Source organism: Hetaerina americana, unplaced genomic scaffold (genome assembly GCF_022747635.1).
Source record: "Hetaerina americana unplaced genomic scaffold, ioHetAmer1.1.p SCAF_105, whole genome shotgun sequence".
Lineage (NCBI taxonomy): Eukaryota > Metazoa > Arthropoda > Insecta > Odonata > Calopterygidae > Hetaerina > Hetaerina americana.
In genome coordinates, this window is record NW_027286126.1 from 894,454 (window position 1) to 920,427 (window position 25,974).

The 25,974-nt window shown below is 34.8% G+C and overlaps 1 protein-coding gene across 1 annotated transcript; it reads left to right on the forward strand.

Moving 5' to 3' along the window:
- Nucleotides 1–1,794: 1,794 nt before the first annotated feature.
- On the forward strand, nt 1,795–24,849 carry LOC139700564 (tudor and KH domain-containing protein homolog). Its single transcript, XM_071599093.1, has 11 exons — nt 1,795–1,932; nt 2,165–2,262; nt 2,340–2,487; nt 2,563–2,696; nt 3,847–3,952; nt 4,064–4,257; nt 16,837–16,932; nt 17,045–17,137; nt 17,570–17,802; nt 19,962–20,166; nt 23,733–24,849. The coding sequence occupies exons 2-11, from the start codon at nt 2,170–2,172 to the stop codon at nt 23,871–23,873; spliced, it is 1,443 nt and encodes a 480-aa protein (XP_071455194.1). The 5' UTR covers nt 1,795–1,932; nt 2,165–2,169; the 3' UTR covers nt 23,874–24,849.
- Nucleotides 24,850–25,974: the final 1,125 nt, after the last annotated feature.

Consider the following 25,974-nt stretch of genomic DNA (forward strand, 5'->3'; position numbering starts at 1 on the left):
TCCTTCTTTCAGTGACATTATGGCAGCTTTGGCATTGAACCTACCTCTCACCTTTCGTAAACCAAATTTCATTCTTAAGTAATCATTTAACCCTATTCTCTTTTGCCCTTTTCTTAATCCTGAACTCCATGAAAAATCAAACAAAAATAAACTTACAAAATCAAATAATGAAGCTTTTTCTAATTATACTGGATATGTATCACAGCCTAGGTTTTGACGCTCAAGTGTCATCTTCAGGTCAGACCTGAAGATGACCCTAAGAATGACTAATCACTTGCAAGAACTAGGATGATATAAAAAGCCATTGGAATGAGCCAGAATTATTATCTCTTCTGAGATGGATAATTTCCACTCAGTAAAGCCTGAAACAGCTTCCTCCATTACAAAATCAAACCCATAATCCTTAGATATTTTTGTTGTTTCAAAATGGAAACTAATACTGATCTGAAAAAGTATGATTGCCAATTTCCTCCCTCCTTAATGCTCTGAATTAGCTCAGTAAATATCTACTGGCCATGTTTACCTAAGCAAAGTAATTCCATGGGGAAGTTGTAATCCTCATAGCTTTGTTTTCATTTTCTTTAATGAATTGTATGCATGAATCTCCCCTCCATACTTTCTGACCGTTTGCTCCATTTCCTGTACTGTGCAACATATCAGTACATAGTGATGTTTCTGATTGAGTGGAAAATTAAATAAAGTCAGGATGTACTTGACTGATTTGTAGATTTTGAGAGGGTGAATTTGGTAAATTTAAGAATTTATCACAGAAGGTTGTGGTAGACTGAATGGATAGGTGGCTTATTTAATACATGTTCACCTCAAAATTCTCAGGTTAAAGCAGAGAATGGTGAATCAGGATAGGAAGTCTTAGGTAGGAGGTAAAAGCGGCAGAAAGGAATGAAAGTTAGGAGGGGAGCTTGCAAAGCCAGTAAGATCTAGCTTCAGTTAGCCAGTCATTCAAGGGATTGCAGTTTTTGCTGAGGGCATGACAGAAGCAGTGTGAAATGTTCGAGATAAGCATCAATGAGGGAAAAGCAGGTTTTTTAATAAATATCAAGGCTACGATATACATTAGAATTGGTGAAACTAGATTAGTTACATTTCACCCATTTATGAATTGTTTTAGAAAAAAGGATCAATGTAGTAAGAACTTTAAATTAACAATTGCGCATTTAAAGAAGCTTATGTAAGTAGAAGGGAGAAGTTCTAATGATACTCTGATGGATTCTTGATATCCATGTTTTAGCAGCCTTTTAATATACATCGTGAATCACTCCGTCGTTTAGTTATTAAACGCAAAGAGATACAATATATATGGACCTTTATCAAAAACGTTTCGTTAATACACATTATACTTTTCATCAATAATTACATATTTTGCCATGGAAAAAAACAATCTTTGCTACACGTTTTAATGTGTATTATATTTTTGGTAAAATTGAGTGTCATTCCACCGCTAATCCTGAAGGAATTTACTTTTAATAGGCCAAACCGGGAACTTTCTTGTGAAAGTATCGTATTACATTTTTATATTGTCTCTAATTATCCTTGATATATGATAACGAAAATCTTATGAATGTTTAAGAGAATGTTTATCCTGCCTTACAAAAACTACTTTTTTGTACGTCAGAATTACAGAAGTAGTGCATGATTTAGGGGAAATTCAAACTGTAAGTCGATGGGTATGTGCGATTCAAACAGAGTTGCACGCTTGAAAGATACAGTTCAGAGACACCAGTGGTAAAAACGTCAGTTAATAAATTTGAAGCACGTAAAGCTCATGTGGTTTAATTTAGAATGGAGCTAATTTGGTTGTTGTGATAAATTGCATTGTAAATTTATTTATTAATGAAGATTGAATGTGATTATTTCAATTTTGTTTAAATTATCTTCCCAACTTCCGTTTTCTGGTGTATGGATTCATCGATTGTAAGTATTAAATTGTCATTTTCGAAATGGAAGAATATTTTGTACTCTTAGTGATAAATACAAACTCATGTTATTCTTGATACGGTGAATATGCCCTGAGAGTTAGTTTATGAATAGTTTTTCCCTTCCGGCGCATATGCCAAATGAAGAAGATACTGACACGAGTACAGTGCATTAACATATGCATTAGTTAGAATCTGTACATGACAATATAAAAATTTTCTACATGCAGGTAGAATGGTTTCCAAGGCAGCCCTTGCCATTCCGATTGCGTTAGGCGCAGCAGGTGTATCTTTGTATGCCTATCTCGCGTATCAACAGCGAAACAAAGTAAGAGAGGGTTATTTACTATACGGGAAATGAAATACCAGTGTTATTATTTTTGTTATGTAGTTGCTACTTTTCAGAAGAAAAAAGAGGATGATTTTGATGAGATGAGAGTCAAGGATTGGACTGAGCATAGAATGGTCTTGAATAAAGCGTATGCCCACCTGGTTCTTGGCCAGTTAGACTTTATTAAGCGGACGAGTAACACGTTGATTACTGTTTTACGCAGTGAGTATGATCATGTTTTAATAAATTGTATTTATTCGAGTATTTATGACATTTAAAGAAAATATTTCATTTCAGTTGCCGATGAAGATAACACTTTTTCAATTGTGATGAAGGGGACTCAGGAAAGCGTCCAAGAAGCAGAAAGTATGGTCAACAGACTGATAGAAGCCTCTCCAGAAATTGTAACAAGTATAATGGAAGTTCCTAAGGTGCTTACATCCTAGTTTTCTTCAATTCTTTTTATGCACTAGAGGCTTTTTGGCGGTTCGTTAAAGAATCTCTTTGATTTTTGGCCATTCATGCATTCTCCTTATTGATAAAAAATAGTGCCTTTTAAGCCAAATGTGCTCTGCGCATATGACTTAATTTTTAACAAAAATATAAAAAATATCATCAAAATGCTATTCATGCTCATCATGGCATTCATATGAGTGTCAAGTATTAATATGACAAATTCAAAGTATTGTTATTCTTTGCTTAATGGAAATAATCCAGATATAAGTTTAAAGTTTTGTGATTTGAATTTTGGAAAAATATCACCCCTTTTACCGGCATTTGATTTATATCCCCAAGAACTTTTGCTCTTATATTAATTATCTGGCTGTACACTTGGTTGTTACCATTATGAAAGGAAAGGCATTGCAAAATTGCAGGAGTACATGTATGCTAAAAATCTGTGTACTCAAGCAAAATATGATCGTAAATGTGACTGAGAAGGCTTGGACCCTAGTGAAATTTGACATAGCTCACTGAAAAGGGTGGATCAAGTCCAATTCTTATAAAATAATGATACAGTTGTCAAGCAAACATACAAGTATTATTACTTGTATGCAGAATTATTATATTCTGATACTTCCTAAACTACCAGTTCCTGGTCACTTGTATTGGGTTCAACTCTTTTGTCTCTTTTGCACCTCTTCCTAATGTTGTCATGGTATGTCATTCCCAATAATTTCTCAGTTAGCTTCTTATATTGATTCTTTATCATGGGTTAAGGAATCTTTATCATATAACCAATGCTTTCCCAATAATAAACATGTTTTGGGATATGGAATGCTTTGGTACGCAGAAAATATTATTGGAAAAGTGGAAACCTAAGGTAATATTTTGACAGTTGTAATCCTATTTATATTTGCTATTTTTTGTATTAAGGATTTCAATAATTCTATTTCAATGTATTGGAGGAAGTCAACTCCACCTCTAGGAAACACCAATCAAATAACAATGTAAAAGGAGACATAAATTTCTAAATTTTATAAATTTGTAGTGTATAAACACATTTTGCTTAGTGCTCAAACTAACTCAAACAAAGAAACTCAAGCATTCTACAAATAGTTAATTATATATTTTTTCTTATAGGAGAAAATAAAGCAAGTAGTTGGTGATTTTGGAAATAGTCTCTTAAAAATCAGTAAAGAAACAGGCTCAAAGTTACTCTTGAAGTGTGATCCTGATATTTATGAAGGTAATCATTTTACTCTTGATGTTATTAGTGAAGTGCCACCTTAGATATAAGCAATAGTTGTTTTGTTTTGTGGAAGGTAAAATTAGAGTGTACTTTCTCTACTCCCCACAGCCTCTGTCCTTAATGATCCTGATGTCGTTAGTAAATTATCTAATGACCATTTTGCAGTCTCACCCTTCTATATTGAAATCCAGGGCCCAAGAGAGAAAAATGCTCTTGCGTATGAGTTGGTCATGCAGACATTGGGTAATGACCCATCTGCTGTTCCTTCTCCTTCCACAAATAGGTGGGATGATTTTCCTAAGGTAAGACAGGATATTGGTAGGGGAAGAAGCTCCTATCAGTTCAGGGACATTTTTGGCCTGGGAAAAGCTGGCATCCTGGAATTTTCTAACATGCAATGACATTGTAATAAGTGCAAACATTCTCTGTCTCTGTGGTGGTCACTTTGAATCACTGAATTATTTTATGCTTCATTTATTTTTTGGTTTATCAATGTATTTCTTCATGACATGGGGAATTGTAACTGCTTGACCTCTTTCTGGATTAGTTGGCCATTTGTGACTTGTGAGTGTTGTGAATTATTCAAAGAAATAGTTCTAACACTGCTAATGTATTTACCTTGCTAATCACTCCAACTCATGTACATCATTTGCTTAAGAAATGAGGTTCTTTTATTACTTGTGTAGGGGCATGCTCATCCATTTACTGCATGTTTCACTGTTATGTAGAAGTTTGTGTTCTATGTTCCACTCATGCCCATTCACATAAACTTACCTAAGCCTTTTTCTAGGTGACAGATTTATGCATCTTTGCTGAGGGTGAGGGCTCCTACTCTTTGGAACATGATATGATTGTATGCATGCTGTACTTGTCACTCTCACCATTGAGAAAAAGATGTAGCTCTCAAGGAAAATTGGGGCAGGAAATAATGTGCGAAAAGGTGTAGTGTGTGGAGATAGGTAGTTGGTGAGGGAACAATTGATAATGAACTTTTTTCACTGCCAGTGGTGTTATTGTTTTGAAAATTTGGTTTGGATGATTTTCGAAGGGGAGAGATTTTTCCTATGTGGCATATGATTAGTTTTTCCTATCATGTGAATAGGTTAATTTTGCTTGGATGGAAGAGTACTTAAAGGTCCCAATTGCAAAAAAAGCATCACTTTTCATTGTTTTTATGGCTTCAGGGATGCCAGCAACTTGGAAATATAGGATAAATAAGGAATTATATTTTAAAAGAGCTACCTAAAAATTATATTGAAGTAAATTTTAAATATTTTCCCATTGAAAACAACTAAAACTTTAAAAACGATACTATTTTAGAGAAAATTGCCTTGCTTAGCCTCTAAACATAAATGTACAATCCCCATGAAAGTGAGATGGTATATTTTCACCTTTGGAACACTTTTTATGAGGTACAAGGTGAGAAATCAAAAGTTTTGTTTCTTTAATCAACAAAGTGTTATACTGTATTTAGGAATACCATACTAATAGGTTGTTTCTGTAAGAACTTCAAGTGGTACAGATACAGCAAAAAGAAATACATGCGCTTACTGATTTAAGCAGTTGAATGTTGGAATTGATTTTGTCCTTGCTAGCCACCTGTGGTGTGAGGGCAAAATGGCTTAGTTGAAAGCAGTTGCAATAGACTTGTTAACTCGCATTATTGATCTTTGAGGGATTGTGATATTCCCAAGTTGACTAATTTCCTATTTTCTCAGCATCAAATAAGTGGATATCTGGTCATTTGACTGCTCAAAACAAAAACATAAATTTTGTTAATTATTTTAAGGCAGAAGGTGAAGTGGTAAATTAACCGTTCTTTTATCACCGCAATAGTTAGGTTAGGTATCAGGAATTAGAATTGACCCCATATTTTCCTTTGTGTGTTGGTGTGCAAAAAACTTCACTGGAATGCAATGTTGTATGGTATAGTCAGGTAAAACTGCCTAGGCAAAATAGGTAGAAATAAAATTTTGTATAAAAACTCTATTTAGGTGCCGACTTCATTTCCATACCCTGAATATGGCAGTAGATTTCTACTACTATTCATTAAAACATTTTTGAAAACTGTGGTGATAGTAATTTATATACATGATAAATCATTTTTGAATTCAATATTATAGGGACTTTTCATATAGCCTAATCTGTAATGTCTAACTTTTTAAGTCATTAAGTTTGCCTGAAAGGGTTCTTTTATTATTTCTGTCCTAATTAGTTGTCCCTTGCCTTCCATTCTACCCTGTTCAATACAGTCTTGTTGGAACTTTTCCCTTCTATTATGTTCTTAACTAATCCTTGTAATTGTCTCATCCATTTGCCTTTTCTTTTCCATATAATGCCCCATAATGTCCTTTCCTTTTCTATTCTTTTGTATCATACTTCATCACTTCATCTGTCCATTATATCTTAAATGTATGCCTGTGGCACTAGGCTTCAAAGGCTGCTGTTTGTCTCCAGTTTGCTTTTCTATAATTCCACATCTCTGTTGTCATTGGGTACATCAGTGCCCAATAATGCAATTGAAAATTGTAAACTCTTGTCTCAAAATATTTTTTTTAGCTGCATGAGTAGATGATCCTTAAGCCACATGAACTCTGTTCAAGTTATTTTCAATTTGAGGTCTAAACTATGCCTTGTCCCAGGGAGTGAATAACTTAGGTGACATAAGGAGGAAAACGGAGCCCTGTTGCCACCAGTAATTCACTTTAGTATGGGTTCGTTGGAACATATTCTAGTGTGGAATCTTTTTTCATTAAAAAATTTTATTGCTCTGGGAACAAGATGCCATAAAACTATTTGGAAAAACTTGGACCCTTCCTTGCTTTTCTTTGTTTCCTTTTGTTAACTGGCGCATTATGTAAGCATGCATACATTTTTAATGCTCTGAGTCTATTTGATTTTCTTACAAGTTAATTTAAGTTTTTGCCATTTCGATGCATGGGAACTAGCCAATATATTTCATTATTTCCTTCCATCGCATGCATTCAGGTATGGATTTTTCTTCTCTTACTGCCAGTGTTTTGGCTGGAAGCATTATATTGCTTATACCTATTTCATGACGGTGGTAAATCTGATAGAGACTCAAATCTACTTCATATCTAAATTCCTACCCTACTGGTAAACCTCTTTTTTCCTTTGTACATGCCAACTGGTTATCTCCAGTAATCTTTACTCTCAAACTCAAAATATTTTTTCCAACCTGTCCAACCAACCAGCATCCTTTTCCCAGCAATCAACCAGATTATGTGATTTAAAAAAATCAACATCATTGAATGATTATGCCAGCTGTACTAAGAATTCCAAGAGGGTATGGATGATGGCATTCCTTATTGAAAAGGGCCTGGCCATCACTTTTTGATGCTGTAGAGTGGAAAATATAGTGCAGTGAATGTCTGTGAAATACATGTACAATGATTGAATCCATGGCTGAAGTCTGATGTTTGATTGCTTAAAGTTAACTACTTTACTGCAGCCACAAAAAAGTAATTTATATACAGGTAACTGTGTGGGTGCATATGTGAATAGTTTAGTTGATACCTTAGATTGTATGGAACATTGGCTAATCAGGATTTAAATAATTGAAACTTTATGGATGTTCAATTTAATGATGAGATCATTATTGGAAATGAGTTAAAGTGAAGTTCATCAAAAGTGCCGAGTTGGACAAAAGAGGACCTCTTATGAGTTGGACCTTTTATGGAGGGCTCCTCTGATTAATTGCAGATTTCCCAAAGTACTTTTCATAAGTTAATGTGGGTAAAAGTTACATAATTTACCCACAAATAAATGTAATGGTGTATTGAAATATTCAATATTATCATTGCTGTGTAAATCAGGGGTAAATCCTTAAACACTCTTAGAATAATAATAAGATGAATGAAATATCCTTTCTTGCAGGAGTTCACATTCTTGTTTGGCTCTCGTCTTATTTTCTCTAAAGTCTCTCAGCTTTCTGCATGGTGGAATTATTGAATGCTCTTTTCTTCTACATTTCAATTCTCTTGGCTTCTCTCCTAGTCTCTTTTTGTATTTTAATTTCTTGAATAAATATGTTCAGTTGTTCTTGGTAGTTTCTTCTGTCAGTTATTCTAATTTGTCTTCCCACATTTGTGGTCAAACCATTCAATTTCATGCCTTGTATCCAGCAAGATTGCATTCTTAAGGGATTGCCAATTCATCTTCTGTCATGTTGCTAATATCTTGGTTTTTGTGGATTGTTGCTCAATGCTTGCTGAAAGAAAAATGCTTGACAAAATTATCACCAAGCATGTGGAACTTGCAAATTCAATAGCTTGTGTTGCATTGTACTTACTGTATGCATGAAGACTAGTGTTCATACACTATCCTGATTTATTTGCTCCCATCCAATTTTTGCAGTGAGATCTTCGATCACTAATTTGATGGTATAGTGTCATATACTCTTGTTCTAGCTTGTGGTAAAAGGTTTCTGTGATGAATTCATTTTTGCTCTCGCAACATTTATAATGGAAAGAGTGAAGAATTTTGTTTTTGACTTCAGAAGGAGATTCATTCATTTATTAGTTTAATCTTCAAGATATTTTCCTTCATTCTTTTTTCCACTGCAAAAGTAACTCCTTATTCACATCTTGTATCATCTTTGTCACTGCAGAATATGGTGTGAGTTTTTGTTTGAAATATATCCTTTCCTTTTTGACACTCTTCCAATGACTTAGAATGATATAAGTGTAAACAAAACATGCAACAAATGAATGCCTAATCCAATCAAGACATTAGCAGTTACAGTATACAGCTGATAAGAACCACATTCCTCCCCTGGATAACTCGGGAGTGAGAAACTTCTGCATAAAGTTGACCCCTACAAATGTTTGAGGGGTCTAATCCACCCTCTATGGTATGCAGGACTTCAAAGTCTTCATTCCAACTCCATAAATCCCTGGATGAATTTTGATTGTTATTACACAGTCCAGTATTATTTGGTTTGGTAATTTTGATATTTAATTGATAGCACTCCTGCTTCGGATTTATTTTTTTCATCTGCTTAGCTTTTATAATGTAAGTAAATCTTCCTTGATTAGTAATTATATTAATAATGCATTCATTTAAAGAAACTCAATCTACTCTTTTCTAACCTCTTTTTCTTGCTTTAATCTCTTTTGTTATTCAGTTGTACATGTATCATATGTATAGTGAAGCAGTTTGCAGAGTATTTGGAATTTTCTTTTCAAATGCCAGATAAAATATTGTGCTTCGTACAAAATTCTTATTCGTTTCATTTAGTCCGGCTACCTGCCCACCTTCGTATTATAGCATAAAATTATTTTATAGCCCTCCAGTTGAACCTTCTACTGAAGTGTAGAATATTTGGAATCTCGAAAGTCGTGTACTGGAAAATCTAAAGACTAGGAAATGATGTAAGGTTTACCTTTAGCAAATTGACACGAGGGGATGATCAAACCAATTGCACCCATTTATAATCCTAATATTAACAAACTAATGCAGTTAAGGTTAATAAAATGCAATGCCTTTCATTGAAGTGCTCCCCCAATTTCTCATCATACTCTTTTTCTGTTGGATATCAGGGGTGGATGTTGATAGAATTGGCTTGAGGTCTTGGCAGTAAGATGGAGGTGAATTGCATAGAGAAATATTGACAACAATATATTTTCAAATCGATTGTATTCCTTTTTAAAATTTTACTTTAGAAATGGTTGCTCTTGCATGTTCATTTGTAGCTTAGCAGCATGGTGAACTGCTTACCTATAAAGACATTCCTAATGATAGTAATACATATTTTAACCTTAGTTTATAGTATCAAGGCATAAATGTGGGTGTCATTGGAATACATATACAATATGTTTACTTGCATGAAATTTTGGGAAAAGGTGAATAAAATGAGAGTAAAATTTTTATGGATGTGCACAATCGTAGTGTTTTCAATCCGAGAGCATCTTCACTGAGAACATGGTAAAGTGACTGCGAACCCAGTCGTAAAGTGGGGACCCACTTTTTAGCAACTTACCTCACACGGCCAAGAAAGTACCATAAATATCACAGCAACTTTGTTTTAGTATAATATTTTCACTAATTGGTAACAAATGATTGGGCCAAATATAATTGATTTAACATTTTATTTGGAAAGAGTCAACTTGAATGGAAATCCCTTAGAAAATTGAGTGGTAACAATTAAAAGCAAGATGAGGTGTCAATTACTTATTAATGACTAGCATGCATGATGCACAAATTATTTTTTAAATACCTACAAGTTACTCTCTTCAATCCAATTACTTTTTGAAACCCATGAAATAATGCCAATGTTTAACATGCTATCCCAAAGTAAGGTTGTGAACCATTCTTTAAAATGCCTGCAGCGATTGCATCAAATTATAGTTTTGAGTATGAAGACTCCATAAACAAAGTATAAAATGCATATAGTATTTTCTGGGTTAAATGAAACAAACAATTTAAAATTAGGATGATCTACAAAAATGGTTAGTTGTGTGGGACAGTTCATGACTATTTACTGACAAAACATCTTTTTAGGCCTAATCTTTTGATTGCACAAATAATGGTACCCTACCCTATCATAATTAAAGGTCCCCATAGACTATTCCTTCACTTTTTAAGTGAAAGCTTTCCTAGGTGAAGTCTTAAATGTGTACAGATTTAGTAATTAACCCAAACAGAAGTTTAAAGAGTTCAGGAATCTGAGTCTAGTAAATTTAAAAAGTATATTTTGCTTGATCTAAAACTTTCACACCAGCAGGTAGGGAAAATGAAATATGTGATTTTATTCTGGTGGCAAATTCAATGTTAATGTGGTAGTCTCAGGTGAAATAAACCAAACAATTTTAAAATCAGTTCAATAGCTTCAATAACCTCCATCCAATTCATAATGAACAATCTTAGTCTTTCACTTATGAATGATTTGATCCATACACTTGGGAATCTTAAAAACCCTGTGAGCTAAACTTGAGTGAACTAGTAATGCATAAGGGAATTATGCTTGCTTTGGGTGACATTACCTTCCCAGCATTTGGTTGTTTGGTAAGTGGACACATATGTGCTAGGTTTTGCATGTTTGTGGCAGTTTTGTTCCTGTTGGAGCATTTTCTGGTGATTATGTCAAGATTTAACTGTGGTAACTGGTGCAGTTTTAATCAAGGAAATTTCGAGGTAAGAAAATTCCTTAGATGGCATAGAATTTCACTAAAAAGAGAAGTGGTATTGTATTACTCAAGAGGTATTATTTGATTGTTAAAAGTGAAAAGATAACAGATAAGGGAAAACAGGATCACTCTGCTCTTTCCTTTTTATAACAGTAGCATCTCAGGTAAGCAATTAAATATGCTTTTAATGTTTGTGAATTGATTCACGGAATAAATTGGGAAGACCATGGGAAAAATAATGTAGGTTTGAGGAGTTTTTGATCTTCCAATGACAGGTCATACAGACTGAAATGAAACACATTTTTTTCCCTGAGAGGCACATTTACCCTGCGGGTTTAATATTTAACTAGTGTCCCTGAGGGCCTGTGTGCCTGTGGGTATCATTAGCTTCTTCCAGATTTTGTGGGTTATTTGGGCCCTAGATCTTCTTGGGAAACTACAGGTGGGATAATGAAAGAACCTGGACCCATTACTCTGATGTGCAAATTTCACATATTGTGCAGGGCTTAGTTCTAGGTTTTACCCTTACCTATTAAATCAATTTCCAGTTTGGTTACTGTGGTGGTATATACTGGAAGAAAAATTGCAACTTTGTTAGTTCCACTAAATATTTTAATCTTACGGCATGGGTTTCAATACATATTATCATCTTCAGGTACATTCTCGAGCTTTACATTCAAATACAGGTATATATATTTTTGTCATGGGGCAAAGGTATGAGATATGGGAAAGCATCCCCTGGGTAGCAAGCATCAAAAGGTCTCAGTGGATATCCTCACTTGAAAGACAATGGAAGAAGACTCAATGCAGTAGAGACACCAAAGATCGGCCGGCATTCCTGGAACAACGTTCAATTGGCTAATGAACAACTGCTTCTCTCCCATTCCCATTTTTTCTCCATTCCACTACAACACCTTCATCATTAAATGAATAGTATTCCAAGAAATAGTGATACGAGGATTTCACTGTTGTTTCCTTCCCCCCACTTCCTTGAGCCTCCTTTACTCGGTCCATTCTTAATTTCCTCCTACCACCTTAAGCTTCTCTTCTTAGGATAGCTGTGAATATGCTTTTCTAATTTTACGTGATGTGCAAAACCTATTTCCTCTGGAAACCTCTTCCCCTCACCTGACTCCTGTTCTATCTCAAAATGGCTCTTTTTGTTCCCATATCCTTGCCCCATGACCACAATAAATATATTTGAAGGTAATGCTTGAAAATGTACCCAAAGGTGGTATTAAGTATTAAAACCAGGTTCATGAAACTACGAGGGTCATCCGGAAAGTAGTACCCGTTCGTGAAATAAAGACACAAAAGTAAATATTAACAAACATAAAAAATTTTATTTGAAAGAGGATACTTTAAACTACTTCTCAACATAATCTCCAAGCAAATTAAGGCATTTGTCATAACGTGTGACAAGTTTCTGTATTCCTGCTGCATAGTCCTTCGCCGCCAGCTCATTGAGATACGCGAGGGACCCATCTTGCACAAATTTTTGCATAATGCAGATGGTGTTTAACAATTTCATGAACAATTGTTCGAGAAACATTGGGAAAATGCTCACAGATGTCATCAATTGTGACGCGCCGATCGTTCCTCACGAATTCGTCAACTGAGCTCACCAGTTGGTCTGTAATGACAGACGGTCTCCCCGAACGCTCATCGTCGTGTGTGTTCCCCCTCCCCATGTTGAAGTTGCGACACCACCGCCGAAAAGACGACTCGTCCATTACATTGTCTCCATACACCTCCTTTAATTGGCGATGAATATCACATGGGCGAACGTTTCTTGCATTGAGGAATTTAATCACTGCCCTCACTTCACAACTGGCGGCGTTCTCAATTTTTTTAAACATTGTAAACAATCACAGAAACAACACAGGCAATGCTAGCGTCACGCAACTTGGCTCAGAGAAGGCAGACAAGCCACTGAAGCTATCTGACCTCGTCCAGCGGCTACTCGCGTCGTCAGCACTTCATGCGGCACGAACGGGTACTACTTTCCGGTTGACCCTCGTAAAACATTAAGTGAAATTAACAAAATGGTAATTTTTTTTCTGTAGTGAATAAGTTCCACATAGTCAAGCCTGAAATTACTAATTTCATTGTGGTGATACCCATTCACATTTGTTTCTTTCTTAGCCAGCTACAGTTACACAGTACAAATGTTTTGGAATTGCAATTGGATTATGAAAAAATAAGTTTAAAGGGTGCAAAGTGTTTAATTCCTTACCATAACATTAGGCCCTGAGTGCTGTTGTATAACGAAAATCATCTTCATCATATTGCAAGGAAAGTCTGTACAATCAAGCTTAAAATACTATGTACCTGTCAAGTTTCTGTGGGGGCAGTTTGGGCTCTGATGACAATATATACCAGTAATGTTCCGCCCCTTAGATCCAAAAAGAAGTACATAATGAGTTCCTGTATCTGAGCTAAGAACAAGGCTAGTCTTTTGCTGCTCTTACTCTTCCTTTACCTTAGCTTTTTTCTTCTTGTTAAGTCATCTGAGGTTTGAATGGCTTTGGAAGAGAGAAAAAGAGAACAATGGAGTGCACTATTTGACTACAAATATAGTACTTGAGAGTGTCTAAGATTCACTGGCATATAACATGCACACTCATTTTAGTAGGGCTTACACAAGAAAAAGGTTTTAGCAGTTGACGTGGAAGTGGGATACCATAAGTAATTAAATTATAGTTCCTTTTAGGTCTTACATTTCAGAATAGCCAAATATAACTCTGTAAGAAGGGCACACACTGTTTTGTTATTATTAGTTGTGCAGCCAAGTTCGTCTGATAACTCACTCACACCTCATTCAGCATCTCAGAAGCAAGTAACAATATTCACAACACATAATAGCAATGAGTTTAATAATGACAATCCTAGCTACAATATTCTTCTATTGCATAATAAATATTATGTGTAATTAAATAAAATGGACTCAAAATAGGCAGTACTGACCAGCTGTGGTAAATATGGCTTTCAGGTTTGAACATTAACCCATAGAGTTTGAGCATTCACGTATAAGACTCAGGTGATTTATTGAACCATAATTTTGGAAAAAAAGGTGCATCTTATATGCTCTCAATATATATTCAACAGTTTCAGGTGAGAAATAGTGGAAGTTCGTCATTATTAGAAAAAAATTTGCACTTTTCTCAGTATGGTAATAAGTACTTGCTTAGTGGGGGAGTGTCAGGATAAGGTGTCTAGGTAGCCAAAGTATTCTCTACTCTTTGAAATTAATATGGTATGGAGGATTTTTATGGACATAGTTGGTAATTCCATCCAAGTTTGGGGTGATGTTTAATATCAAGGATACCTGTTTTCCGTGCATGGAGAGGTAAAGTATATATTGCAACATCAAACAAACAATTTTTATCAGCAGTATTAAAGTTTTTGATTATTGTAGTGAGTTTGGTTGTAGTTATCAAAGTTATTTTATGACTAATATGCGAGGGTAATCCCGGAAGTACCTGACCCAACAAAGAAAATACAAAAATTTTGGAAAAGAATGTATTTATTTTTCAGCATAATCTCCTTTCAGTTCTCTGCACTTCCAGGTGATGTTGAATAAGTTTGATACCCTTTTTATAATAAGAACTGTCTTGCTCCTTATATTAGACATTAACTGCCGACATCACTTCTTCACGGTTGGAAAATCTTTGACCACCAAGTCATTTTTTCAAGTTTACGAACAAAATATAATCTGAGGGGACTAAATCTGGTGAATAGGGTGCATGAGGTAGCAATTCAAACTTTAATTCATGAATTTTGGCCATTGCAATAATGGATTTGTGAGCTGGTGTATTGTCTTGATGAAACAATATGGCCGCTTTTGCTTGATTTCTTTGCTCCAGCATTGCAATAAGTTTGCATAATACTCGCTGTTGTATTTTTTCCTTTTTCAAGATAGTCAAAGAAAATTTTCCCATGTGCTTCCCAAAAAACCGACTCCATGACCTTGCTTGCAGATGAAACAGTCTTCGTCTTCTTTGGAGCTGGTTCTCCCTTTTGAATCCATTGTTCTGCTTGTTCTTTTGTCTCGGGTGTGAAGTCATGGACCCATGTTTCATCCATGGTTATGAAACGGTGCAAAAATTCTGCTTTGTTGCTGTGAAACTTTGCTGAGCACTCAATTGAAACATCTTCACGACACTGGGTTTGCTCAAGTGTGAGCAAATGCAGCACCCATCTTGCACACAGCTTTCTCATATACAAATTTTCAGTTAATATGCAATGTACCGCACTTTTTGAAATGCCTACTATGCGATTCCAGTGTCCCTTGGTGGATTTTCTTCTCCATTACTGGAGTCATCGCCTCATTTGGTTGACTAATGGTATGTCTTGACAGCTGGTACGGCCTCATTTTAACTCTGCTACCCAATATTTAACTGTTGTAAACAAAGGAGCGGACTCTCCCTGAGTAGAATCCAGTTCAGCTTTTATATTGGTTGGGCTAAGGCCTTTCAAGTAAAAATAATGTATCACATAACGATGACCAAATTTCTCCATTTTCACAAATTCACTGAAAACGTTTGCTATTGATGGCTGCCAAACAAATATGAAACAACATAGCCTCTTCAAACTTGAAACATATGTCCATTATTGAAATAGAAAGAAAGACTCGTACTTTTCCACAGATTTGTGGAAAAGTACGAGTCTTTCTTTCTATTTCAATAATGGATATCAATTACTTCCACGAAGTGAAGCCTGAAACAATAGAATATATTGAAACATATGCTTTATAGATTGCAGACTTCCTTGTACAGTGATATTTTTTAAACAACTACCGCCATCTCTATGTCAGGCTGGGTACTTTTGGGCCTTCCCATGTATTTTAACCATATCCTCCTATAATGCTGAGATGACCAAAACCTATTATTTGTTGGACTAAAAATTTGTTTTTCTTGGCCAAAAGTGTATTCTAAAGAATGCAACCTAATGATGTAGTTTAATGAGCTTGTCAGATTTTATTTTTATTATAAAAGCTCTCTTTTATTTGAATTAAGTAGTTTTATGCATGCAAATTGCAAACCTTGTATTTATTCATCTGATTAATTATTATCTCTTTTAAATAAAAGTGATGTGAACAATATCGTCATCATTCTAATAAGGCATTGGAATGATTCTGATAAATACATAATGAAATATTTGAACATATCAAATAGCTTGAATGCCTTATAACTAACAAAGTATGCCTATTACACAGTTGGTATTTGCAGATAAAACTATAGTGTTTCTAGTTAACTACTAATTCTTTTTAGTGTCACCAGGGTATCAAAGCTGTAGGTTATGTAGATTTCTGCTAAGCAGCTTAGAGGTTCTCTAGTTTTAAGTCTCAGGATTGTGCAATAGTTTTGCTGAGATCATCAAAGGCCTATTTCTGATTGGTGGCCTACTAATAATAATTACTGGAAAGAGACTTTTACTTTTTGTATTCAGTGATATTTTTAAAGCCTTTAAGGCTCTGATTTCACCCTTTACTTACCAAATAAGACATAAGTTTGGTAAAGATAATTTTATTTCGTTAATTGTGCAAATATTTTTAACAGAGCACACTGCAAGCTTACCTTTCTATTTTAAAAATATATTTGAAGGTACAACTATGAATTACATGTAATGGATCCTTTAATTCCTCTTAAACTATTTGAAGGTGTATTTGTTGATCATGGTAACTGTAAATGTGGTAGAATATTTATAATATTTGGCATTTTGCAATTGTAGGAGTCACCATTAGACATAATAAATGCAAGTCAGCACTCCAAATACGTGGAAGTAACTGTGTCAGCCATCATTCACATCAACAAGTTATATGTCCAGGTATGTTTTTTGCCAAACTCATTTTATGAGCTCTCATTAGGGATTTATTTATTTATTCATTTAGTTATTTTCTATGCTTATCATTGCAATGAATCATTAAATATCTTTTCAGTTGCACAGATTAAGTTCTTCTTTGGAGAAAATGGAAAGAAGTATTGGCGACTATCTTGTTGCTCACTCTGATTTTTCGGGTAAAATTGATAAGGTAAGGGTATTGTCATCACTATCACCTCTCTTCTCCATTTATGTCATTATTTACCGCCATCCTTAAATTAAATTACATTTCAGAGTGTATTTTTATAAATTTTTGTGCTAAATTATAAAGATAAGAATTATGAGTTAAGTGCAAGGATGTGAAAAAGTCTGTTCAATAAGTTGTGTAAGTAATATTGATACTGAAAGCACTCGCCTATATTTCAATTATATGATTTCAAGAGATGTGTGTTAAAAAATAAATTTCTGAAATGATGTTATTTCTATCAAGTGCAAATATGTATGTATTGAGTTTTTTGTAGGCATTTTGCCTGCAAATATTTGTTGGTTATATATCTATGTGGTTGAATGATGTGTTGATTTTAAGGCTGTGTTATGTAACAATATTGACCTATGCTATAATATGCTTCTTTCTTTTATTTAGCCATATTTAGGTAAAATGATAGCTGTTCCAGATAAGAAACAAGGCAAATGGTACCGAGCTATAATTGTTGGTATTGATAAAAAAAATGTGGAAACAAATAGTGTACGGGCTAAGTTTGTAGATTATGGAGACCTCGAAGATGTGAAAGTGGATGAAATTAGAACTCTTCCTTCGGAGTTTTCTAGTTATCCCTACTTTGCTGTGGAATGTAGTCTTGCAGGAGTGAAACCCAAGTAAGTATTATTTTAACTACTTTCTTGTGCCATTTTATTTTAGGCCTATTGTTGACAGAATAACTTGTATTGCATAACTGGTTGATCAACCATAATGTTTTAAAATACAAAGCTTTATTTAGAGGTAATGAAACTGGACATTTTCAGTAGTCAGCTGTCACTTGATATGTACTGTGTACATCCCCCTCTACAACTCCAAGTCCTTCCCACTCTTAGACTTCTACTCCCACCAAATAAATCATTTGAATATTAGTCACTCCCTACAGCCAAAAACACTTTGATAGACAGCTTTGAAATTAAATTATATATATTGTGCTCCTTTTTTCTGAAAGAGTTATTCTGCCTTGTAATGAAATAATTTTTCACTTTCCCGGTATTTCATGCAAAAATAGAACATTGGTGGGTTAAAATTTACTCTTAGTTTTGTTTTTAACCCATCTGAAGGGTAACTTGAGTAAGATTTACAGTAGGCTGCTAGGTATGTGTAAATGTGATGTAATGTTTTGCGTCATGAAATCAATGCAGATTTAGTAAATGTTTGAGCATATAAATATTTAAAAATCAGCACCTTGTCACTCCTCATAGGATTTTCAGTGGGTAATTAGTATAACAGTGCAAAGTAAGGACAAACTAGATCACCCTGACTTTGCAGGTGTACCCTAACACTTTTCCTTCCATTAAATTATGAAGTAAGTCCTTGTATCTCATAGCTTGGCCAATAAGTTTGATTTTTCTTGAAGTGAATTGTTTACAGGAGCATCCTCTATTTTCATTAATCTTCTAAGACTTATTCATTTGTTTTTCTAATGAGCCAAGTTGTTTTTGTTATTATCCTCGAAACACATTTCTGTTGCAAGTAGCATATTTTTTTCTTGTCTACCACTAGCTTTGATGCACAACCATATGAGAGAATGCTCCTTATGAAGGTTTTTTCAGATCTTTTTTTGTGTCAATTGGGAGGAGATTTGCCGACTAATTTCCAGAAGGTTAGGTTTCTTGTGAAACTCTTGTTTGGGCTGTGTTATTTGTCAATTTGTGTTTTTTCAGTACTTATATAATAATTTCCAGTCTACTCTGCTGAATGCTTTTTAAAAGTCAAGAAGCATCACATAAATTCCTGTGTTCACCTCTTAATTGTACTATCTTCTTAGCTTCAAATGGCTTCTCTTGTTCCTATGCCCTTCCAAAACCCAAACTGGTGTTCCCCAACTTATTGGCCTACTTTGGTTTTAATCCTTTTGTTATTAGATTAATCAAGGCTGGATGTGTGGATATGTCTTTAAAATATATGTCCTCATGACCAACTTTAATTTGAAACTAGTTTTAATTTTAGGTTAGGTTTATTGTGGCCTAATTGTTTACAGTATAATTCTAGTACTATTACAACTTTCTTATTGATTCATGTGAAAGAAATAGAAATAATAATCATGAATATTTTCATGTGTAATTATTGTCAGATATTGCTGTTTTTCTCCATGTAATTGGTCCTAAGTGAGGCAATGACATATTTTAAACATTAACAATGGCATTTTTCTATACCATAATTTGAATTTGTCAGAATATCCTTTCAAGGTGGTAATAGTATCGTTATATACACTGTTCCTACTTTATTGTTATTTGTTATTACCACTGCCTTAAATGTAGTATGAGTTTTTGAATGTTAACGTATGAAGAGATACATCACCAGTCTTGGAAAAGTTTTCTTTGATTAAATGTTAGTCCCATTAGATGAATTTATTTGTACACCCCTGACATTTACCTTATCGGATTGCATAAATAGCAATTAAATGGTGGTGTTTCAGAGTATATTTCATATTAGCAGTCATGATATTCAATCAACCTACAAAGTTTATATGCAGGATCTGAAAGTAATTCTCTTTCAAGTTTTCAAGTTTGTCGGTATTGAATGAATGAACCCCTAACATCTGTATCCAATGTGTTGAAAAATAAATCAATACTTCTAATTATAAGCATACATTTTATTAGCGAGAGAGTTTAAAATTAAATCACTCATGTTATTATGAGCAATTCCTGACTCACTGAATATTTCAACATTTCCTCAAAATATTGCATTAGAGCCTCAGTGATTTTTAATGTGTGTATTAACTACAGAACATCAGTTTTCATTTAATGGATACTACTGCTTTTTTCATTTGTAGGATGTTAAATGCTGATGGGAAAGAGGTGTGGAGTGAAGAAGCTTTAGATTTCTTTGAATCCTTAACGTCTGATAAACCTAATAAGGTACTCATGGCAAGGAAATTTGGAGACTATAAAATTGTTAACACGACTCATCATAAAAAAGAGAGACTATCGAAGCGTGAAATTCCAGCCTTGGATATGGTTGATGTCAATACTTCAGAGGTAATGCTAATGCAAGTGTCATGTTACATGTACAGCAAAACTAATTATTTTATCCCATGATAATGATAAAGGTGGGTGGTCTCTGGTGTGAATCTTTACCCCTGGGATAATACAAGAGTCACTCTCAGTAAGTGCCCCACTACATGTCACCTATAAATTTCCCAAAATCCCCTCCGTCTCTCTCTGAGCTTGACCCTCTCCTCAACTCCCAACCAACACTTAAGCACAGTAAATTGTTGTCCAGTTGGTAGAGCGCTGGGCTACTGATTGGAGAGCCCAGATTTCATTTTGGGTGATGCCTTTTACCTCCCTCAATGTCATCCAAATTGTGTGATTTGTTTGTGTATCAACCTTCCAGCAGCACAGAGAAAGGAAGTGGTTCCCCCTAAGTTGATGTGTGTTTCACACACCATTTGGCTTAGTGTGAGGGTAGTTTGAAAGGTTCTCGGAATCACCACCAGATGTCAGCGCCAGCACAGAGTTTCCTGTGTAGTAATAGGTAATTCTTAATGAGTAAACCCGTAAATTGTCAGTGTTCTGGGAAGAGATCTGTGGTGTGGATGCCTCTCTGTGGTTGTTCCCATGTAGTGATTTGTGAAGATGGGAAAAATTGAGATTAAAGCAGTGATTAAATACAAGGATGGGGTGAAAAGTTTCTGGCCTGATAAAGGAAAAACAACTGTTTTTGGTTTTTTTTGCTTTATTTTTCAACATAATCTCATCAAGATAAATACATATTTCGTAACGGTGTTCTAATGCAGTGATACCATTTTTGTAATCCTATTCGTCAAGTGCCTCAAAATACTCCTTTACAGCATCGATGACTTCCTCATTTCTCTAAAAGTTTTTACCTCTGAGCCATTTTTTAAGATTAAGAAACAGATAATAGTCCCTGGGGGCTAAATCTGGTGAATATGGTGGTTGGGGGAGCATTTCAAAGATTTTAGCTTTTGCAACGACCAACAAATGGGCAGATGCATTGTCATGGTGAAACAGAACTTGTTTCTTCTCTAAGTGAGGTAGTTTATTTTTCACTTTGCACTTTAAGCATTGCAATAACTCTGCATAGTATTGACCTTAGATGGTCATTTCTTTTCCAGGTAATCAATAAATATAATTCCTTTTGCATCTCAAAAAACAGTGCCATAACCTAATTCACAGATAAAATTGTTTTTGCCTTCTTCAGGGTTGGTTCACCGGGTTCAATCCATTGCTTCGACTGTTGTTTACTTTCAGGAGTGTAGTGGTGAATCCAAGTTTCATCCCCAGTTTTAAAGCAACGCAAACATTTTCTGTGATTTTGCTTGTTAAGTGCCAAACTTTCAATTGAAACCATTTTCTGGGTCGATTTTTGATTGTGTGTTAGCAAACGTGGTACTCACCTAGCACAGAGCTTCTCCATGCCCAAATGTAGCCCAGGTGAGCTCTGTCCTGATCTATCACACCAACCTTTTGGTTGATCACTGTGGTTATGACATGTTTCAACAGTATAATTGTGCTTTTCATTGTAACTGAAACATAATAAGAGACGTTTCAGGCGTGATATGGTGGAATATCATGATTAATTACAATTTGGCAATTTTCCACAAATTAAAATTTATTACGACCGGTTTCAATATGACTTCATCATCATCAGGTAACAGTCATCACTCAAGAATCCAGTATGTATACTAAAAAGCAAGTAAGGGGAGGGTAGGGAGAAAGAGGGGAAGAGGTAGGAAGGGTGGAAGGCAGCATGGGTAACTATGTGAGTGGGGGAGGGAAGACAAAGTAACTAGGTGCAAAGACCTTCAATGTCCAGAGAGAACATTGTAGCTCGATGGAGAGGGATCTCCTGTTGGGGGTGTGTCTCTCAGTGCAGGGCCATACTCTAAGGGCCGTTGAGAAAGCAGGTGAGGTCGGGGCTTTTCCCCGTGGTCGTTGATTGGGTGCATGGTATCAAAGCACAAAGAAGCACTGTGCAAAACGGGTAAAAACTGGTAATTATGAATTTGGGATCACTAGTAAATTTTGGTTCCAAGGGGCACGCTCTAGCAAGGGTTTGCGGAAGGGTGGAGGAGGGATTTTCCTCACTTTCAAATTGCTGATGAGTAGGGGGTGTCCTGTGGCATAGAACTATCCCTCCTGGTCAGTGAAGAAAGTGGGTGGGGAGTCAGGGCTTCCCACCTTGGTTGGGAAAGCATCGTCTCCATGTGATGATGTAGTTACATTGGTACCGGTCATAATAAATTTTATTTTGTGGAAAATTGCCAATTTTTAATTAATTACCCGAAACTTATTCAGGATCTTTAATGATTTAAAATTATCTGATAATTGCACTTAAAAACTAAATCCATCAAAAGAAACTCAAATGCGTAACTGCCCTCATCTCATTCATAGAGATTGCAAGAAATACGAGTTCCCTTATCAGAAACTTGACATGTCCTACAAATAACTATATGTTCTTAGCTGGAAAACCTTTATGTCAAGAACTGATTATATGAACATGGAATGAAATAAATAGATGGATAGAGGTCTTTATTTGGGTGAAATTTTGACCAAATGATCCCTTCTTCCATTTAACCCATCGTCGTATACTAATTAAAAAGCAATAAAATTTACAATTACATACATACACATAAATACATATAGACTGATAGGCATACATTATGTATTGATTTATGCATAAAAAACATGTTTTTATATATCTCTATACACATACATATATAAATTAAGTATGCACCTACACTTAAACACGTACTCAAAGTGAGTGACAGTGAAGAGAGAGAACAATAAAATAGGGAAAATCTAAGCAAAGAATGAGGTTCGTTGGAAATGAAGGAAGCTATCCTAGACATTGTACTTTTGTGATGCCCTGAATTGCAAAGCTTAAGTATTATGGATATCCATTGGTTCATAGATATAAGGAAATGAATACAGCTATGAATTATCTCTGGAACAAGGTATTCCTTCCCATTAAAAAATGTAAGACCCTGGTATATCCTATTAAAAATTTAAAGAAATCCAGCTTCTACTGGTGCCATTGATGCTTTGCTACTGATGTCATTTACCTTGGATGTAATTAAAATTAAGGAATTTCACTGTGTAAAAATCATTCCCCTTGACCAAGATTCGAACCGTGAACTCCAAATTGGGTTTATCCTGCTATGAAATAATCAACTCTGGGTCGAGGCAAATGATTTTTACGCACTGACACTCCTGCTTCCTAATGCTCATTAATGGATTACCCAGTTAAAATAACTACCGCAACTTCTAAAGTTCTTTGAACTTGGAAGTAATGATTCTATAAATGAAAATTACAATCACTATTGTGATGCTGAGGTTTTCAGATTAGTGGAATACAGCTGAATCACCATCTCACTTGAAAATATTTGAATTCTTAAATTGAGTAAGTTCTGATTTATTGTTAATGTATTAAGGCTTATTGCTATTCATGCAGAAAATTTCAATTTTTTTATTATTTGAAGTTAGCAATTCATTGTGCAGATTAAAAGAAAAAGATGCTCTTGGATTGTTCAATAATTTGTGATTGCTGTTGCATATGGTATTTGTTTATTTTGTTGCAGGATGTTGACCTAGCATTAGAGTTAATTTCAAAGGGCTATGCTTGCCCTGATGGAACTCTGAAAAACCCACCACCAATAAAGGTGATACTACCAGCAGGCGCAGAGGAAGATCTATTAGAAGATGAATTTGATATGCCTTAGAAAGAATAAAAGGAGATGTTTTTTTTTATTCATACTAGCATCTGTCCTTGGACTATGACAGTTTGGAGTATGATTGCTTTTTATGTTTTCATAAGATTTTCTTGTGGTTTATACTCACAGTGGCAATTGTTAAATTGCATTTCTGAGGGAATAACTTAATGTGACTGATCACTGGTATTCATCATCACATTTGCCTAGATGTACTTCTCTGTGATAATGTTAAATTGATTCACAGTGAATTTTCATTATGGTGCACACTGCCATTGCTGTTACAGAATTTATTGCAATATTCAGCTGTAATGTTAAATATATTCATTCCTTTTAAGTGAATCAATTGGGGTTACATGATTGTTAGCCAGTCCATTTTAATAGTGGGATATCCTGTGCACATGGCATAAATAATCCAGCCTAGAGGAAATTGCAAGCAATAATCAAAATTTGTCTGTGAATTGAAGCTTGCCTGCAAAACAATTTCAATTAGTAGCCTTTCAAAAATGAAATATATACCTAGAATAGCTGACATATTTTGAAGTGCAGTTTGTCCATTGTCATTATTTATTTCCTAACAATGCATTTGGTAACCCTAGATTGGCTATTAATTCTTGCAATGAGCACACCTCTTCCCCGTGTTCATTATTTAAATGTCTATCCAATGTTAACTAAAGTTAGGAGTACTATTTTTATACACAGGTCCCTGCATTTTGTGCATGGGTAACTGAGTTTGTACCGAATAAATCATCAAAGTGATAATTCATTCATTTCATCAAGCACAAATCCATTTTGAATTTCAGTGGTAAAAATTTTCAGGATGAAAACTTTTTCAGTTTTTAAAATTAGAGAGATAATCCTTTGGTAGATGAAGTTTAAGGATTATTTCTTTTGCTACACTAGTCAAGTTTTTTAGTTCTGAGTCGTCATTCAACCATGAGAATGGTCAATTTGTTATTTCATGTTCAAATTTGTTATTTCATCCTTTGCTTCCTCTCAATTATTTTCTTTAATTTTAGGTGATTGAGAGATAATTTTTATTTTATCATGAAAGTTGATAATGCTTTGCCCTATCTAAGGCTAGAGAATGTGTTGTATTAGATGTTAATTTTGCTCAGTTCATATTTCCAAAATATTTAACTAAGCAGTGCTTGCTCAGTGAATGTATTCAATGTAACTCCTCTTGCACAAAAGGCGAACGAACACAGTGGAAGCCTAATATAACTAGTATGGCATTTAGCAAGAATCTCTGTATTATGAATAATACCGAAGGTACATTTATTTTCCTATCATCTACATGTACATGAATCATTAATATCAAGACCCTTGCATGACACCCACAGTGGTCGATCAATATTATGAGTGATTCAACATCTGTGTAAACATGGAAATCTTTAAATTGCATCTTTATTTTCTGGCCAAACACACATTTTCCAGTCTGCGGGTGACTTCACGTTTTCCAATCCAATGTGCCTTTCATGGCTCATATGCTTTCTGTGGGATATCATTTCATTCGGCCCATAGCACTAAGATTGCTCATTAAGGGATTTAAATTAAAATTTTCAACATTACAGAATCTGCCAGTTTCAATTGATTTTCTCTGCACAGTAAGCAGCGGCTTAACGCTTTATAAGATACTTAACACACACTATATCATAACACCTTTGTTGTTTTTTTTATTTATAGTTTCGGTTAGAAAAACATTCTATGCATAGATCCTGCTCCCATCCAGGCCCAATAATTTTTGATACTTTAGGGACAATCTACTTCCAGAGATAACTGAAAATTAATATTCATTTAAAAGAAGAGTAATATTTAATGCTAATTCTCCATACTTTTTTAAATGTTTTACCAATTATATAACCATCATATTTTGTCTGTTTTATTTTATTTACTATATACAAGGTTCACTGTAAAAGTAATGCGCATTCTCTGGGACAAATAGATTCATTCATTGTACAAATGCTTACAATTCTTCAAAATATTTTCCCCCTGCATCAATACACTCGTGGAGACATGACTGCCATGTCTGGAAGCCACTCTGAAACTCCTCGACAGGAATGCCTCTCATCATTGTAACATGCTGTTGAATGTTTTCCATGGTCACCCAATG